General features: G+C 41.0%; 1 protein-coding gene across 13 annotated transcripts in view; it reads right to left on the bottom strand.

Annotated features, from left to right (window-relative positions):
• RBMS2 (RNA binding motif single stranded interacting protein 2) overlaps positions 1 to 20,211 on the bottom strand; it is an 80,806-nt gene that overhangs the window by 31,493 nt on the left and 29,102 nt on the right. For 7 of the 13 annotated variants that reach the window (XR_006604294.1, XM_045071854.1, XM_045071853.1 and 4 more), the window contains one exon: positions 12,645 to 12,704. The exons of 5 other annotated variants lie outside the window; for them this stretch is intronic. Coding sequence is in view for 6 of the 8 variants with exons in the window: in XM_045071854.1 (XP_044927789.1) it covers positions 12,645 to 12,704 (60 nt within the window). In the remaining 2 variants the exon portion in view is untranslated. Of the gene's footprint in view, positions 1 to 12,644; positions 12,727 to 20,211 lie in introns of all 13 variants that reach the window. One more of the 13 variants, XM_045071857.1, reaches the window with a different exon arrangement.

Genomic DNA, 20,211 nt, shown 5'->3' with positions numbered 1-20,211 from the left:
ATCTATGTAGGTAAGAGAGAAAAGAGGAGTATGCACAATGGTACAGAGAAATGAGATATTCTTATGGGGGGAGGGAAGGATAGGGAAGTATTGTCTTTCTTAGCGCCTACCGAAATGGTTCTCTGAGGTCACTGGTCCTCTGCCAGGGCCTAAGGCTAGAAATTGAAGAGCAAGATATTCTTTTAATCATCCTGTATTATGGTAGATTTCATAAACCAAAGCAGACTCTAAATCTTAAAGCTAATATGCTTTTCATCACTTTGTCCTAAAAAATGTCATTTTCATGTAAGGAACACAGATAGGGTTATTAGAGAAGAGGAAATGGCTGAGTTATTACTACATGAAGTTCTTTTCAGGAAGGGACAGAAATCTATTATAGCATCTATCAGTTAACTACATTCCTTTGAATGACGTGTAGCTTTGTTTTGCTCCTAGAAGAAAAAGAAAAACTGGCAGGATTTTATGTATAACCTTGGCTCATATTCATGTAGGTGGAACCCCTGAAGTCATTTAGATTAGTGGCCACTGAGAACAGGACTGGGAGGGGCACGTGGGTGGCTTAGTTGGTTAAGTATCTGCCTTCAGCTCAGGTCATGATCTCTGGGTCCTGGGATCCAGGCCCGTGTCGGGCTCCCTGCTCAGTGTGGAGTCTTCTCCCTTTCTCTTTGCCCTTTCCTTGCTCACATGTACACAAATGCATGCTCTCTCCCTCTCAAATAAATAAATAAAATCTTAAAAAGAGAGAGAGAGAGAGAGAACAGGACTTGGAACTGTCCAATACCCGGTAATTCCAAGATGTGAACTCTCTAAACAAGGGCCCTCACATTCGGCCTAGAATCTTAGATGCCTGAGATTATTAAATCTGCCTTCAGAAATAAAGGATGATAGCATATTATGGATCAAAGGGATATGTAAAGTTATCCAGTAGAAGAGTACAGGTATCAGTGTTCTTCGGAAGGAGATTTAATTCTGGAAATGAATGGGAAACATGAGTGGGTTTATGAACAGAGAAAGGATGCCACGGATCTCAGCTACATCATCAAAGCTGGTTCAGAGAGGTGGGAGACCAGAGGTGGTAAGACTATTAGGAGATATGAGACATGAAGGGACATAGGAAAAAGCCTAAAGATTGGTGGGGGAGTATTTAAACGATGTGCAGAAAATACACTGTGATACATCCCAGAAGAATACCTGGGGATAAATACCAGGAAAAGGACTGGTAGGATCCAGATACAGAAATGTGTAACTCCTTCATCTCCATCCAGAAGAAAAAAAATCAAACTCCCTTCTTGCTGCAGCAGGAATTTTATGTTTCCTGTCTTGCTGAGTTAGAGGAAACTAGGAGACACGACAGTGTTCTTTCTCTTGTTCTCCTTCAAGAGAGCGTAAAGGTAGAAATGATACAATGCCAACTTTCCAATCACTAAGTTTTCATCAGCTCCTTAAAAGAATGATCCAGTCACATAAGCTACTTATTAATTAAATTATAATGTAATAAAACATTACCTTTATTCTGAAAATTAGATTCTGATCAAGTGTTCATTTTGCATGGTTTAATAAAATTCAAAAATCCTGGATCCATTCATTTGCCATCAAGGTCATCCCCATCCTGGGCCCTTAGCTTTATTTATTACCATCAGGGCAGGAGAAAACCCCATCCCACGTCTATTTCCGAGCTAGTTAAATTCCTGGTATATAGTATACAGGCATGAAATATATTTGCTAAAACAAACTCAGGGAATTTGCTAATTGTGTATCATTTTAATAAACCCCTAAAAACAATCTCACAAATATAATATCCAGTGGCCTGACATCAAAATTCCTATTGCAACATGAATATGGATGATCTAGGCAACATATTCCTGGAGCCAGTGGTCTCTTGGACATACAACACATCTGAACTTATTTTTTTTTAAGATTTTATTTATTTATTTGACAGAGAGAGAGACAGCGAGAGAGGGAACACAATCAGGGGGAATTGGAGAGGGAGAAGTAGGCTTCCCACCAAGGAGGGAACATGATGTGGGGCTTGATCCCAGGACCCTGGGATCATGACCTGAGCCGAAGGCAGACGCTTAACGACTGAGCTACCCAGCACCCCCATATATGAACTTTTCAAAAAAATCCTTTTCTTTTCTTTTTAAGTAAATGTTACTCCACACATGGGTCTTGGACTCACAACTCCAAGATCAAGAGCCACATGCTCTCCTGACTGAGCCAGCCAGGTGTCCCCATATCTGAACATTTTTGTCTAAAATACATTATTCCCCTGGTTTCATCATAATACATCCTAACAAGAGAAAGCCCACTTTCCCTGAGAAATAACAGACCTCTTAATAATCACTCATGAGACCCTTTGCACTATTTGAGTCATTCAGTAAATGTCTGAATACCGGGGCACCTGGGTGGCTTGGTGGGTTAAAGCCCCTGCCTTCGGCTCCAGTCATGATCCCAGAGTCCTGGGGTGGAGCCCCGCATTGGGCTTTCTGCTTGGCAGGGAGCCTGTCTCTCTGCCTTCTTGTAATCTCTTGTCTGTCAAATAAATAAATAAAATCTTTAAAAAAAATGTCTTAACACCAACTATGTGCTAGTCCTACGTGACGCGATGGGGACTCACAAATGCGAGAGTAGGAGTGAAATATTTCATAATAAATTCAAACACACACCCACAAGGAGCCATTAAGGAATTCACAAACCAGAGCTTACAATCTAGATAACTACCAGAATGAAATAAGTGTGCTAATGGGGATCCAAGCAAAACTGTATAAGTGTACAAAAGAAAAGACTCTTAATTCCTGAGAGAAAGGTTTCTCAAAAAAAACGGCTATATCTTGAAGGATGTGTAGGATATTAACCTTTTAATGGAGAGCCATAGGGAAAGGCAAATCAAAATCAGAATGAGTTACCACTTCATAACCACTAGGATGGGTATAATAAAAACATTATGGTTTTAACCAAAGGTAACCTGGATGTTATCTATAATTAAAAATAACAAGGCTGGCAAGAATGTGAAGAATCTGGAATCCTTCTACACTGCTGGTGGGACCATAAAATGATAACATCTGGTTTGAAAAACAGTTTGACAGTTCCTAAAATTGTTAAACACAGTTATCATATGACCCAGCAATTCCACTCCTAAGGATGGACCCAGGAGAACTAAAAACCTATGCCCACACAAAACCTGTACAAATTTCTTTTGGCTATTTATAATAGCCCAAAGTGGAATCAATCCAAATATCTATCAACTGATGAATGGATGAAGTGTTGTATATTCATACAGAAAATTACTATTCAGCTACTATTCAAACCAGATGTTATCATTTTATGTTCCCACCAGCAGTGTGGGAATAACACTGATGAAACTTCAAAACACACAGTGAAAGAAGTCAGGCACAAAAGAGCACATATTGTATGACTGAATTCACATGAAATGTCTAGAACAGGCAAAGTCTATAGAGATAGAAAGTAGATTAGGGGCGCCTGGGTGGCTCAGTGGGTTGAAGCCTTTGCCTTCATGATCTCAGAGTCCTGGGATCGAGCCCTGCATCGGGCTCTCTGCTCAGCAGGGAGCCTGCTTCCCCTCCTCTCTCTCTGCCTGCCTCTCTGCTTACTTGTGATCTCCACCTGTCAAATTAAAAAAAAAAAAAAAAAACCTTTAAAAAAAAAAGGAAAGTAGATTAGTGGGAGCTTGGGTAGCTCAGTTGTTTAATCATCTGCGTTTGGCTCAGGTCATGATCCCAGAGTGCTGGGATCAAGTCCCAAATCAGGCTCCTGCTTGGCAGGAAGCCCACCTCTCCCTCTCCCACTCCCCTTGCTTGTGTTCCCTCTCTTGCTGTGTCTCTCTCTGTCAAATAAATAAATAATATCTTTTTTAAAAATGTGATAGTAATGGGTGGGGAGAAGAGGGCATTCCAACCACTAAAAACATCTTAAGATATTAGACAGCCACAGGCTAGCATGAACTAGCACAGAATTCAGCTTAGGTTGGCATCAGCCTACTTCATTTCTAGATAGAAAAGTTCTAAGACTACTATATTTTCTTGAAATTCAAGTAGAAATATAAAACAACCATTAATCATATCAGAGCAAGAAAGGGATACTTCTGTCTGGCTGGATCAGTTGAAAGACCATGTGACTTTTGATCTCAGCATTGTGAGTTCAAATCCCATGTTGGGTGTGGAGATTACTTTATTTAAAAAAAAAAAAAAAAGAGCTTTTCCAATCAAGAAGTGGGCAGAAGACATGAAGAGACATTTTTCAAAGAAGACATATCCAGATGATCAACACATGAAAAAGTGCTCAGCATCACTCAGCATCAGGGAAATACAAATCAAAACCACAGTGAGATACCACCTCACACCAGTCAGAATGGCTAAAATTAACAAGTCAGGAAACAACAGGTGTTGGCAAGGATACGGAGAAAAGAGAATCCTTCTACACTGTTGGTGGGAATGCAAGCTGGTGCAGCCACTCTGGAAAACAGTATGGAGGTTCCTCAAAAAGTTGAAAATAGAGCTACCCTATGACCCAGCAACTGACTACTGGGTATTTACCCTAAAGATACAAATGTAGTGATCCAAAAGGGGCACATACACCCCAATGTTTATAGCAGCAATGTCCACAACACCCAAAGTATGGAAAGAGCCTAGATGTCCATCAACAGATGAATGGTAAAGAAGTTGTGGTGTATATATATACAATGGAATATTAAACAGCCATAAAAAAACCCATATCTTGCCATTTGCAATGACATGGATGGATCTAGAGGGTACTACGCTAAGCGAAATAAGTCAATCAGAGAAAGACAATAATCATATGCTCTCACTGATATGAGGAATATGAGAAACAAGACAGAGAATCATAGGGGAAGGGAGGGAAAAATGAAACAAGACCATCCAGAGAAAAAGACAAACCATAAGAGACTCCTAATCTCAGGAAACAAACTGAGGGTTGTAGGAGGGGAGGAGCATGGGAGGGAAAGCACGGCTGGGTGATGGACACTGGGGAGGGTATGTGCTATGGTTGTGATGTGTTGTGATATGCTGTGAATTGTGTAAGACTGATGAATCACAGACCTCTACCCTTGAAACAAATAATACGTATTAATTTTAAAAAGCTTAAAAAAAAAGAGGGATATTTCCTACATTCCCCCTTTTCTAGAAAAATAAACATTAACAATATTAACAGCAAAACAAAACAAAAAGGCATTTCTGGAAAATGCAGAGCCTGAACCAGAGAACACATACCATGTGTCTACCATAGCTGGTTTTAAAAGCTGACTCAGCACTTTCTACTATTTCCTCTTAACTCAAGTAAACCTGACACCATCTCCAGCTCATCTCCTCCTCCTCTTTCATGGCTCTCACCATTATAACAGCAATCTGTTTCCTGGATCCCTTGAATACCAAGATGGTAACAGTAAAGTGCACAAACCATACGGCCTCCAGGGAGTTATTTATGTTTATACATAATATAAGGTGGTGCTCAGATTGGGTCTCAAGTATACGACTGATATTTAAAAACCCTCAGCCACAGTAACTACAGAATCCACAGTTAAGCATATACTACAGCATGCTGCCCAGGAATCCATTTGCCTTTCCAGATCTACTCACCATTCTTTTTTTTTTTTTTAAGATTTTATTTATTTATCAGAGAGAAGAGGGAGAGAGAGCGAGCACAGGCAGACAGAATGGCAGGCAGAGGCAGAGGGAGAAGCAGGCTCCCCGCCGAGCAAGGAGCCCGATGCGGGACTCGATCCCAGGACGCCGGGATCATGACCTGAGCCGAAGGTAGCTGCTCAACCAACTGAGTCAGCCAGGCGTCCCTCTACTCACCACTCTTACCAAACTTGCTTGTGTACCAGGAAGCTGACCATATAGAGTACATGCACAGGTTCCCTTGCCTTCTGGCTTCCAGCTGGATTTGGCTAACCAGATGTACACCAGTAGCAGATCAAAGAGTAGATGGAGAATGAGATCAGAGTATTTATTTCCCTAGCTCCTGCCAAAGCACCATGATTTGGCCGCGTACTACTGAAGCCCACAGTACTTTCCATACAGCTACTCTCAGATCCTGAGATAATCTCTCTCAGTATTGTCCTTTATTAGATCTAGAGGTAATGAGGTAATATAGGCTCTGTAATTGCTGGCCATAGGGTACTCTGCTCTCTCTCACTGGTTTCCTTAAACCCCTTTGTAAATAGTCTCTTTATTAATCTTTCTCAAATTACTCAATTTGGATATGCCATCTATTTCCTTTTGGGACCCTGAATGATGAACCAACCATTCTACCTTGAAGGCTTGGGTGGAAGATTTGTGTCAGAAGCTCTTGAGAAACTCTGCTTTCTTTAAAACTGAATAAAAAACCTTCTCACTGTGCAAAAATCCTCAAGACGCAATTTAACACAGAATTCTGTTCTCTATCAATTTGTCTAAACTTTAATAGTGTCTTAAATCCTTTCACACTTAATGATTTCATTTGATCTTCCTGACAACTCTATGAGGTCGAACAGGGGACGTGTTATTCTCTGACACTCAGAAACTGAGTCTCAGTCTTATTTCACCACTCCCTCTGTGATATCACTTTGCTTTTCATTTAGCAGAACCAAGGTATAGAAAACCCAAATACTAAAAGAATCCAAACCAGTGCAAACAGCTGAGTAAACACATAAAGCTGCCTTTTACATGACCTTATATCCTCTGTTTCTCTCCTTCTGGAATAAGAACAGTTCTAAGTTCCCAGGCAACTCGTAATGTCTAGTCAGTGTAGAACATTTAAGGAACAAAGGTATTTGAACTAAGACTCAAATACGCTAGAGGAAAATCTCTTATAAAGACTGGTGCTTACAGAAACCAACTAGAGCCACAGCCCTCAACTGAAGTATATGGGCGGTTCTGTGGTGGGCAGACCCCTTTAGACACATTGGTTTTAAGGAGCACAAGCCCATGCCTGCAACCCAAGTAATAACCAACCATGTCACCAGTTTGTGGGTACATGTCAGTGTGGCAATACCTCATATGTACCAGGAAACACACAGCAAAGGGCTTAATAACTTCTCAGGGTGATAGAGGGATCTTTAAGGGTTAAGCAGCTGAAGTCAGAACATGACAGCCAGCGGCTTGGGGAGAATAGGTGTGGAACACAACTCAGCCCCCACTGAGTGTTATTCTGCATTACCCAACGCCTCCACTATTCAGCTTAGCTGGTGCATCATCTCTGTTCAGGAGAGTATACAGGCTGGGAAGGAACTGCAAAGTGAGCCAGAATAGCAGCATTGTTGGATCTCCGTGGCTCAAAGAGAAGTGTATCTGGCTCTGCCACAATATGGCTTTTTCAGACAGAGAAAAGACAGGAAAAGAGAACGCCAGCCAATAGTCTGTTTTACCCTACCTCATCATTTGCCATATAGTCATCATTTGACCCAATTTCATATTAGCCAGAAATAAATCAAATAAACCCACAGGAAATCAGGAAACACCAGCACTCGTCTTTTCCACCCTCACAGTACCTGATCAAGGAACACCCAGAATACCCAAAGAATACTGGGGATCTGGTCTTACTAAGACTCAAAGTCATGAAAAGATTCTGCTCCTCTGTTCATTATAGAACTTTTTTTCATTACAGAAATACTTTTGACTCACCAAACAATAAATACTGGCAATACTACACACCTGAAGGAACTGGCCTAACCCAATGATATGAAAGGTACGTGTGCCTAGTCTATTTCCAGATCAAAATAAAATGTACATATACAACCAGTCTGTAATACATCAGGTATATCAAGTCCTTAACCTTGTTCTAGCTTGCTTTTTACAAGTCACAAAGATGTCACAAAGTCTAATGTAATATTCATACAAGTATCTCTAAAAAGATAGAAGAGAAATAGTTAATAATTATGGCTACTAGAAAGGAACTAGGTATATGGAGGATGGGGTGAAAACACAGACTTTTTCTGTATTTCTTTAATACCCATTTGAACATTTTGGGTTTTGGGGGGTTTGTTTTATGGGGAGGGTTTTTAAAATAAATTTATTTTTTAAAAAGACTTTTATTTATTTTTTAATTTTTTATTTTCAAAGATTTTTATTTATTTATTTGACATACAGAGATCACAAGTAGGCAGAGAGCCAGGAAGAGAGAGAGGAAGGGAAGCAGGCTTCCCTGCTGAGTAGAGAGCCCAATGCGGGGATCAATCCCAAGACCTTGAGATCACGACCTGAGCCGAAGGCAGAGGCTTTAACCCACTGAGCCACCCAGGCACCCCAAGGGGGCTCTTTTTTTTTTTAAGTTTAAATTCAATTAATTAACATATAGTGTATTATTAGTTTCAGAGGTAGAGTTCAGTAATTCATCAGTCTTACATAGTACCCAGGGCTCAGGGGAACCTGGATGTCTCAGTCGTTAGGTGTCTGCCTTTGGCTCAGATCATGATCCTAGAGTCCTGGGATCAAGTCCTGAATCAGGCTTCCTGCTCAGTGGGGAACCTGCTTCCCCTCTCCCTCTGCCTGCAGCTTCTCTTGCTTATGTTCTCTCTTGCTATCTTTCTGTCAAATAAATAAATAAAATCTTTTAAAAAAGAAATACCCAGTGCTCATTCCATCAGTGTCCTCCTTAATGCTCATCACCCAGTTACCCCCACCCCTCCACTCCCAAACCCTTAGTTTCTTTCCTATGATTAAGAGTGTCTTATGGGGGGCGCCTGGGTGGCTCAGTGGGTTAAAGTCTCTGCCTTCGGCTCAGGTCATGATCCCAGAGTCCTGGGATCGAGCCCCACATTGGGCTCTCTGCCCTGCAGGGAGTCTGCTTCCCTCTCTCTCTGCCTGCCTCTCTGCCTACTTGTGATCTCTCTGTCAAATAAATAAATAAAATCTTAAAAAAAAAAAAAAGAGTGTCTTATGGTTTGTCTCCCTCTCTGGTTTTGTCTTATTTCTCCCGGATTTGTTTCTTTTACCAACCAGAATCATGCTGTATGTATTGTTCTTTAATGTGCCTTTTGGAGATGTTCTCAGCCTAGCGCACTCCTTTTATCCATTATATATTCCACAGAATTAGTGTCACTGTTTGGGTTGCTTCATTCCACTGTTATAATTATGCCTATTTTTGTGCACAAACTTGAGAACAGTGGCTGGAATTTGAGAAGAGTGTCAGTTTGAGCCCTTGTCATTCTGAGGTGAGGGTGTGCTGACTTAGCATTGAGCAGGTGGCAGGCCGTGCATGCTGACTTGGGCAGGAGAGTGGCTGGACTGTGAACTTGGGACCCACAAGCCAATGGCATCAAGTGTAATAGGGATGTGGCTGGTTTTGTCCCTGGTCATGAATTCCTTTGAATTCTGTTTGTCTGGGAAACTCCCTCCCACCTTATATTCTGAATGAAAGCCTTGCTGAATAGAGTATTCTTGGCTGCAGATTTTTTCCTTTCAGCACTTTGAATATATCATGCTGCTCCCTTCTGGCCTGAAAAATTTCTGCTGAAAAACCCACTGATAGCTTTATGGGGTTTCCCTTGTATGTCACTGCTTTCTTTTCTCTTGCTGCCTTTAAAATTCTCTCTTTATCACTACTTTTGGCCAGCTTATTTGTATCTTGGTGCAGACCTTTCTGGATTGGTTTTGTTGGGGGCTCTCTGTGCCTCCTGGATCTGAATTTCTCTTTCCTCCCCCAGATTCAGGAAGTTTTCAGCTATTATCTCTTAAAATAAATCTGCCTTCTTGCTCCCTTCTCCTTCTGGGATCCCTATATTATGACTATTATGCTTGACAGTGTCACTGAGTTCCCTGGGCCTATTCTCATTTTGTATTCCCCACCCCTCATCTGCTGAGCTTGATTACTTTCCATTACTCTGTCCTCTAGGTTGCTGATCTGTTCTTCTACTTCCTCTTGTTTGCTATTTATTCCAGGTGGTCTATTTTTATTTTCATTTAATGAGTTCATTATTTCTAACTGGTTCTTTTTTAGATCTCCTGTTTCTTGTGAAGGATCTCATGGAGGTCCCATAATCCTTTCTCAATTCTACTGAGTATCTTCATGAGCATTACTTTAAATTCACTATCAGACATATTACTTGTCTCCATTTTGTTTAGGTCTCTTGCTGTGATTTTGTTCTGCTCTTTCATTTGGGACATATCCCTCTGTCTTCTCATTTTTTTTTTAAAAGATTTTATTTATTTATTTGACAGAGATCACAAGTAGGCAGAGAGGCAGGCAGAGAGAGAGAGAGGAAAGCAGGCTCCCTGCGGAGCAGAGAGCCCGATGCAGGCGCCCCTGTCTTCTCATTTTGTCTATTGCTGCATCTGTTTCTCTGTGTTAGGAAAGTCAGTTACATCTCCCACACTTGAAAACAGTGGCTTTATAAAGAGGTCCTGTAGTGCCCTGCAGTGCAATGTCTCCTTTTCACGAGAAAATGGTGCTTCAGGGTTATCTCTTTATGTGTTTGTGCACACTCCTATTGTGGCTGGGATGTATTTGACTTCGGTTCAGTGTGCAATGGCTCTCTTTGCCTGTTGCAGGCAGAGTCTGGCGCCGGTGGTGTTAGTGGGTTGGTCCCAGGTAGCCTTGGGCTTGAGTTCAATAAGACCAGGTGTTTGCCAGAGATGAAGTAGCACCAAACTGCAGGCACTTTCCCTGTGTTGTTCTCTGAGGAGCTTTTATTGGTCAGGGGTGGGGGTCCTGCAGTCAGACCAGCTGTCTGCCCCTAACCCACTGCTGGGGTCACAGTCAGACTGGTGTGTGGCTATCTTCCCCTCTCCCTGGAGCAGGACTCACTTTGGAGTGACGCTGACCCTTGTCTAGGCGGTGCGCACACCTCCAGGCTTGTGGCACTGTTCTGATGGGATCTTGTCAGGAGCAATCTGAGGGGGTGATCTGTTTCACTATGGCCTCTTCTCTATGTCTGGCTGCAGAGAGTCTGTTCTGCCAGACTCTGTTCAGGTCATTTTCTGGGTTATTTATGCCAATGAGTGTGTTCTCTAGGTTGCCACATGGCAGGAGGTGAGCCAGGGTCCTTCTACTCCACCATCTTCCCAGCAGCCTCTGCTGAAACTTTTGTTTTATACCAAGTCCAAACATCTATTATATATTTAAAACCAAATAAAAGTTGGGACACCTGACTGGCTCAGTCAGTAGAGCATCCAGCTCTTTTTATTTTATTTTATTTTATTATTCATTTGAAAGAAACAGTAAGAGAGGACAAGCAGAGGGGCAGAGGGAAAGGGAGAAGCAGACTCCCCACTGAGCAGGGAGCCTGACGAAGGGCTCAATCCCAGGACCCGGAGATCACGACCTGAGCCAAAGGCAGATGCTCAACCAACTGAGACACCCAGGCACCCTAAATATCCAGCTCTTGATCTCAGGTCTTCAGTTTGGGCCCCATTTAGGGGCAGATATTTTTTCTTAAGTTTATATTTTTAGTAATCTCCAAACCCAATGTGGGGCTTGAACCGAGACATCAAGATCAAGAGTCAGATGCTCTTCTGACTGAGCCAGCCAGATGCCCCACAATTACTTTAAAATAAATAAATTTTTAAAAGTCTCTTAAAAAATCTGACATACTAGGGGTGCCTGGGTGGCTCAGTTGGTCAGCTCGGGTCATGATCCCAGAGTTTGGGGATCAAGCCGGTGTCGGGCTCCCTGCTGAGTTGGGAGTCTGCTTCTTCCTCTCTCTCTCTGCAGCATCCCCTACCTGTCCACTCTCTCTCCCTGCCCCAAATAAATAAATAAGATCTAAAACAAACAAACCCGACATACTGATAGACTATTGGGGTAACTGGTAGCTCAGTCCGCCTTCCACTCAGCTCAAGATCCCAGGGTCCTGGGGATCCAGCCCTCTGCCAGGCTCCCACCTCAGTGAGGAGTCTGCCCCTCTCTCCAATCCCTGCTTGTGCTCACTCTCTCTCAAGTGAATAAATAAAATCTTTAAAAAAAAGTAGGATAGAATATTAAAACACTTGAGTCTATATAGCCTAAGTCCTGGATCCATGATCTTCTACTTCCTAAAACACTTTAAATCTCAAAAAGACAGTGATCTGAACAAAACTAATTCTTAGGAAAAGTGTTAACCTACTTTATCAAACTCAAGATCTTAAACTATAATTGGAATGGGGCAGAGATTGGAGATAAGGAGTGAAGGTGAAGAATTGCTGCTAAATTGAGCACTAAATACCAAAAACCAATTACATCTGATCCTTAAACAACGGGTTTGAACTGTGAGGGTCCACTTACATGCAGAGTTTTTTTGATACAGTACAGTACTGTAAATGTCTTTTTTTTTCTTATGATATTCTTTTTTTTTTTTTAAGATGTATTTATTTGACAGAGAGAGAGAGATCACAAGTAGGCAGAGAGGCAGGCAGAGGAGAGGGGAAGCAGGCTCCCAGCAGAGCAGAGAGCCCGATGCGAAGCTCGATCCCAGGACCCTGAGATCATGACCGGAGCGGAATGCAGAGGCTTTAACCCACTGAGCCACCCAGGCGCCCCTCCTTATGATATTCTTAAAAACATTTTATTTTCTCTAACTTTACGGTGAGAATACAGCATATAATACATATAACATACAAAATATGTATTAATCAACAGTTTATGCTATTGGTAAGGCTTCTGGTCAACAGTAGGCTATTAGTAGTTAAGTTTGGGAGAGTCAAAGGCCATACCTGAACTTCCGAATGCACCGAGGTTCGGTATCCCCAACACTGGCACTGTTCAAGGGTCAACTGTATAAACAAAGGGTAAGTTCTCCAAAAAAGGAGGACAAAATTCTTGTTTAAATTGTTTATTTAAATTCAATTTAGTTAACATAACTGTATTATTAGTTTCAAGGGTAGAATTTAGTGATCATCAGTTACATATAATACCCAGCGCTCATCACATGTCCTCCTTAATGCCCATCACCCAGTTACCCCATCCCCTCATCTACCTTTCCTCTAGCAACCGTGTTTGTTTCCTAGAGTTAAGAGTCTCTTGGGGCTTGGGGCACCTGGGTGGCTCAGCTGTCAAGCGTCTGCCTTCAGCTCAGGTCATGATCCCAAGATCCTGGGATCGACCCCCACATCAGGCTCCATGCTCAGCAGAAAGTCTGCTTCTCTCTCTCCCACTCCCCCTGTGTGTGTTGCTCTGTCTGTCAAATAAATAAATAAAATCTTAAAAAAAAAAAAAAAAGAGTCTCTTGGGGCACCTGGGTGGCTAAGCTGGTTAAGCATCTGCTTTCAGCTCAGGTCATGATCCCAGATCCTGGGATCAAGCCCCACATCGGGCTCCTTGCTTAGAGGGGAGCCTGCTGCTTCTCTTTCTCCCTCTGCCTGCCACTCGCCCTGCTATGCTCTTTGTCAAATAAATACCTCTATTTGTATGTTATCTTCTTTTCCTTCCCTTCCCCTATATTCATCTGGTTTGCTTCTTAAATTCCACATGAGTGAAATCATATGGTATGTCTTTCTCTGAAGGAGAAAATTCCATCCAGTTCCTGGATAGCAATGTGTAAGATTATGTAAGAATTTCTGCAAGGCCCAGTATCCACTCTCTCATAAATATATACTATATACATAACAGCTATAATATAGTAGCATCTATATATTTTTTTTTAAGATTTTATTTATTTACTTGAGAGAGAGACAGTGAGAGAGAGCATGAACGAGGAGAAGGTCAGAGATAGAAGCAGCCTCCCCATGGAGCTGGGAGTCCGATGCGGGACTCGATCCTGGGACTCCAGGATCATGACCTGAGCTGAAGGCAGTCGTCCAACCAACTAAGCCACCCAGGCGTCCCTATAGTAGCATCTATAAAGAATATAGAAAAAGGGGAAATCCTTACTCGCTTAAGCTGATATATTAAAACAAAAGAGCTATTTTTCTTATAGAACAGAATCTCAGGTTCCTACCTAGCTACTAAAGATATCAGTTAGAGGTGAAATTAGATAAAAAATTAAGAATGAGAGTAAGAGACCTACACTTTAAGGCAACCTTCCACTGTCCCTGACTTCTTTCCTTTTCTCTAGTCTCCCTCTTCTCTCTTACTCACTTCCTTTCTTCCTCCATTTTTTCCCCTTCTTTTCTATCTTTGTTTAGGCTTACTCCTGACAGTTTTGTTCAGTGATATTCTTAAGTAGTAACTAGTCTGGTTGTGGTAAAGTTGCTCACATCCTACCTATTAAAAAAAGATGACACTCTGGGCAGAGGATAGAAAGCAAATTTTTTTTGTTTTTTAAAGATTTTATTTATTTACCTGACAGAGAGAGAGATCACAAGTAGGCAGAGAGGCAGGCAGAGAGAGAGGAGGAAGCAGGCTTCCCGCTGACCAGAGTGCCCTATGCGGGGCCCGACCCGAGGACCCTGGGATCATGACCTCAGCAGAAGGCAGAGGCCCAACCCACTGAGCCACCCAGGCGCCCTGGAAGCAAATTTTAATAACAAGAACTGTTTTACTTTTTTTTTTTATTAAATATTTTATTTATTTATTTGTCAGAGACAGAGGGAGAGAGAGCAAGTGAGCACAGGCAGACAAAGAGGCAGGCAGAGGCAGAAGGAGAAGCAGGCTCCCTGCCGAGCAAGGAGCGCGATGTGGGACTCGATCCCAGGACCCTGGGATCATGACCTGAGCCGAAGGCAGCTGCCCAACCAACTGAGCCACCCAGGCGTCCCTGTTTTACTTTTTATAATGGAAAACATATACAAAAGTAAACAAAAGAGTATAATGAATCCTGACATACTTCTTACTTAGCTTCAATAATTATTCATGGACAAATTGCTTCATCTGTAGCTCTACCTATTTCTCCACCACCCACATGATTTCAAAACAAATACAAAATATACCATGTCATTCTAAAATGTTCCCACATAAAAGCCAGAAAAATTCTTTTCTTAAAACTTTATTTATTTATTTAAGCAATCCTAACATTAAATGTGGGGTTCAAACTCCTGACCTTGAGACCAAGAGTTACACATTCTTCAAACTGAGCCAGCCAGCCCTGAAAAAGAAAATCTTTTTTATAAAACAAAGCACAATGTCACTATATCACCTAAAAAATTAATATTTCCTGGGGTGCCTGGCTGGCACAGGTGGTAGAACATATGACTCTTGATCTTGAGTTTTTAGTCTGAACCCACATTAAGCAGATGCTTAACCAACTGAGCCACCCAGGCGTCCCTAAATAAAACCTTTAAAAGAAAAAATTGGCCTTCAATGGGCATAAGATGTAATGCAAAAATAGAACAATGACATGAAAAAAAAAAATCACCAAAAACTCACAGTAGCAAAGTAAAAGTGCCCCTGACCTAGTTTTTCAAAAGTAATTACCCAAGATAATATCAAAAACAAACAAACAAAGTAGAAAAGTAAACACAAGATAGTTGCAACTGACCTATTATTTGATTATCTTTCTGTCAGGAAAAGAGAAGGCAAAATAACATTTGCTGGCTACCTACCATATTCCAAGTCCTAGAGGACTTTGTTATCTAACATAATCCTTACAAAGAAGATAATAAGACATTCATTTCCATTTTGGTATTGATTCAGAAACAGATTCAGAGGAGCCTGCTGCTTTAAGTTCACATAATAAATAAATAGTAGAATCTTCTTCTTTTTTTTTTTAAGATTTTATTTACTGGACAGACAGAGATCACAAGCAGGCAGAGTAGCAGGCAGAGAGAGAAGGAAGCAGGCCCCCTACTGAGCAAAGAGCCCTATTTGGGGCTTGATCCCAGGACCCTGAGGTCATGACCTGAGCCGAAGGCAGAGTTTTTAACCCACTGAGCCACCCAGGCACCCCTGGAATCTTATTCTTAACTCAGGATCATCTGGCTCCCCCAACCACAGCCTTTCCATTGTTAGTCTTTGAGAAAGCAATGGCTTTCATAAACTATAAACAAGGTCAATAATTAATCCCAATTATTAAAAAAAGAAAAGTCAATTTCTAAAACATCTTTAAGGGATAACCTGGGTGGCTCAGTGGGTTAAGCCTCTGCCTTCAACTCAAGTCATGATCCTGGAATCCTGGAACCAAGTCCCACATCAGGCTCCTTGCTCAGCAGGGAACTGCTTCTCCCTCTGCCTGTTGCTCCCCTGCTTGTGCTCTTTCTCTCTCTCTGACAAATAAATAAATAAAGTCTTAAAAAAAAAAAAACCCTCCCTCCTCCTCTCCTCTAGGTGTCATTTTTGACTCTTCACTTAAAGACATTTTATTTACTTATTTGAAAGCTTAAAGAGAGGGAGAGAGGGTGCCTGGGTGGCTCAGTGGGTTAAGCCGCTGCCTTTGGCTCAGGTCATGATCTCAGGGTCCTGGGATCGAGTCCCGCATCGGGCTCTCTGCTCAGCAGGGAGTCTGCTTCCTCCTCTCTGCCTCTCTGCCTACTTGTGATCTCTCTCTGTCAAATAAATAAATAAAATCTTTAAAAAAAAAAAAAAAGAGAGGGAGAGAGATGGGGAAGAGCCAATGAAGCAGTCAGATCACACACAACATTTATCAGTTAAGTTCACCGTCTCACATGGGTTCATGGCACCCCAGAACAATTAAAATAGTAACAGCAAAGATCACTGATCACAGATAACCATGAACAATGTAACAATTTAAAAAATTTGAGATATTGCAAGGATTACCAAAATGACACGAAATGAGCAAATGCTGTTGGAAAAATGGTGCCAATTTGCTTAACACAGGACTGGCACAAATCTTTAGTTTGTAAAAAATACAGTAACTGCAGAGCACAATAAAGTGAAGCATGATAGGATAAGGTATGCCTATACACATTCAGCGCTGCTACTCCACAATGATTAAGTCTTTTGTTTGTTTTAGAGAGAGAAAGAGCATGTATGGGTGGGAGAGAGGCAAAGGAAAAGGGGCAAAAGCATCCCAAACAAGGTTCCACCCTCATTGGGGAGCCCGACACAGGGCTTGTTCTCAAGACCCTGAGATCATGGGCTGAGCAGAAACCAAGAGTTAGTCACTTAACCAACTGAGCCACCCAGGTGCCCCTTCAAACTGGTTAAGTTTAAAAGGGTAAGCCACCAGACAGGGAAGTCCATAGCTTTCCATTTACTTTTTTTTAAATCACTGCTGTATCTAGGTAGATAAATCTGTCAATTCTGGGGTAGTATTAGAAATCCACTGGCTGGAGATATAAGCTACCTTCTTGACTATTAGTTTTAATAATAATAAATGTTTTGTTTTGATTTTTATCTCTCAAACTCTCTTATTTCTCATGTGGACTGGAGGAAGAGGAATGCTTCAAACTGAAACCCCTCAAACCCCAACATTCTTTAAAGGCAAGGCAAGTATTATCTTTGATAGTTGAAATGAGGTGGGGGAGGGGTAAAATGTTAGCTTGCCTGGCCCTTCCAGTTTGTAAATCCTATAACTAAAAAATAAAATAATGATTTAATAATAACTCAACTTGGGTTAACAACAAAAAAAAATCATTTTCATTATTTTACAAATGAAGAAAAATCAGATTCAGTTTTCATTTTTTTATTATTTTTTAAAGGTTTTATTTATTTATTTCACAGACAGAAATCACAAGTAGGCAGAGAGGCAGGCAGAGAGAGGAGGAAGCAGTCTCCCTGCTGAGCAGAGAGCCTGATCAGGGGCTGGATCTCAGGACCCTGGGATCATGGACCTGAGCGGAGGGCAGAGGTTTTAACCCACTGACACCCAAGCACCTCGGATTCAGTTTTTATTATTCAATTATTCACTACTCATTTAGGAATTAAGTAGGCAATGAATCAATGTTTACCAAATGTTTCTTCAAAAGTATCTTTCTTGATTACAGATCCTATTAGTTAGCAGAAAGTGGTTAAAACACAGGCTTAAAAAAGAAATAAAGAAACACAGGCTCAATAAGTACAAAGACTTAGATTTAATTCTGTCACCATGTACTAGCTGTATGACTCTGGATAAGTTGCCTAACCTTACTTGTAAAATGAGGACAGTAATAGGACCTATGCAATAGAATTGTTATGGAGATGAAAATAAATACATGTAAAGCTCTTATAATGGTCCCTGAGATATAAAAAGAGTTCACATCTGTTTATTCAACAAATACTGAATTCTCCTTTAGAGTACCAGACAAGGACAGGTACCAAGGACAAAATTCTAAGCTATACCAGAGATAGTCTTGGTCCTAATGAAATTTAGCATTTAGCAGAGATAAAGACATTAATCAAATAATCATAAAGCAATTGCATAATTACCCACTATGATAAATGGGCTAGAAAGACAAAACAGAAAGCTGTAACCTACTTTAGTCAGTCTGGTCAAAAAGGTGATATTTATCCATTTATTTATTTATTTATGTTTAAAGATTTTATTTATTTATTTATTTAAAGATTTTATTTGTTTATTTGACAGACAGAGATCACAGGTAGGCAGAGAGGCAGGCAGAGAGAGAGAGGAAGGGAAGCAGGGGCTGGATCCCAGGACCCTGGGATCATGAGCAGAGCCAAAGGCAGATGCTTAACTGACTGAGCCAGCCACATGCCCCACAAAGTGGGACTTTCAAATGGATCTAAAAGGAAGGGAAGGGCAGTGAAGCTAGAGTGTAATGAAGGAGGGAGAGGGATACAGAAAGTTCCAGCCTGTGTTGAAGTGCTTGGTTTTCATTCTGAACACATTAGACAGTTAATGAATAATTTTATGTAAGAAAGAAGTTGTAAGGTCTAATCAATGTTTTGAAAATATTACTGTGGCTACTACAGGAAGAACAAATTAGAGTGAGGCAGGAGTTGACTGGGAATATCAATTAGGCAGTCACTATAATACCCAAACAAGACACAATGCAGTCTATAACTGAAGAGATGGCAGTAAAGATCAAAAAACAAAAAAAAAAGGGTGGAAAGATTTGAGATTTAGCTTATAAGAATCAATAGGACTAGTTTATTGATTGGACGTAGGCAAGGACAGTGTCTAGCTTGAGTAACTGGATGGACAGCGATATCATTAACGACATTGTAGAGATTAGGGGACTACTAGCAAGCATTAAATTTTGAATATGTTAAATTTGAGAGGCACCTGGCTGGCTCAGTCATAGAACATTTGACTCTTGATCTCAGGATCATGGACTCAAGCTCTACAATGGGCCTAGAATTTACTAAAACAAAACAAAACAAACAACCAAATAAAAACAAAACCTTGAATAACCTGTCAGATTTCCAGGGAAAAATACCAATTAGGCAGCTGGATACACAGAGGAGAGGTCTGGCCTAGAAATTATAACGTGTAATCTGTTACCATAGTTATAACTAAAATTTAGGAAGAAAGTATATTTAGAGAGAAGGTAAAGTAAGAAGACCTAAAGAACTTTAAATAATCAGAAACTGAATAAAGTAGCTGACAAAGAGACCAAAAGAGAAGGGTCAAAAGGGCAAGACTAAAAGTGGTTGTATAACCAGAGACAAACAAGGAGATTATTTCAAGAAATGGAGAATAGTCAACCCTAGCGAATGATGCTAAGACATTACGTAAGATGAAACCAAAACCAAAACAAAACCTTGTTGGATTTGGCAGTTTACAAGTACCTCATGGATTAGATCAAACAAAAGAATCAGTGAGCCTGAGGAGTGATCATTTGAAATTACCCAGTCAGAAGGGAAAAAGAGAATGAAAAGGAAAGAAGAAAGCTTATGGAACTTATGGGACACATTAAGAGAAACAATTTCTGCACCCCTAGAATCCCAGAAGGAGAAGAGAAGTGGTAGAAAGTTTATTCAAAGGAATAATGGTTGAGAACTTCCCAAACCTGGAAAGCGTTTTGGACACCCAATTCATGAAAGTAAATTCCAAAAATTCCAATCCAAAACAATGTTCTCCAAGATACATTATAATAAAAGTATCTAAAATCAAAGATAAAGAGAGAATTTAAGGGGCACCTGGATGGCTCAGTCAGTTAAACATCCAACTCTTGATCTCAGGTCTTGACCTCAGGATCATGAGTTCAAGCCCTGAGCTGGGTTTCACACTGGGCATGGAGTCTACTTTAAAAAAAAAAAAGAGAGAGAGAGAGAGAGAATTTAATTTTTTTAAATTTATTTTAAAGATTTTATTTATTTATTTGACAGAGATCACAAGTAGGCAGAGAGGCAGGCAGAGAAAGAGGGGGAAGCAGGCTCCCCACTGAGCAGAGAGCCCGATGTGGGGCTTGATCCCAGGACCCTGGGATCATGCACCTGAGCTGAAGGCAGAGGCTTTAACCCACTGAGACACCCAGGTGCCCTGAGAATTTAATTTTTTTTTAA

The sequence above is a fragment of the Mustela putorius genome, unplaced genomic scaffold (assembly GCF_011764305.1).
Source record: "Mustela putorius furo isolate JIRA1106 unplaced genomic scaffold, ASM1176430v1.1 tig00003988_pilon_pilon_pilon, whole genome shotgun sequence".
NCBI classification, from domain to species: domain Eukaryota; kingdom Metazoa; phylum Chordata; class Mammalia; order Carnivora; family Mustelidae; genus Mustela; species Mustela putorius.
The sequence above is the reverse complement of the archived record's forward strand: the minus strand, read 5'-3'. Positions and strand labels throughout refer to the sequence as shown.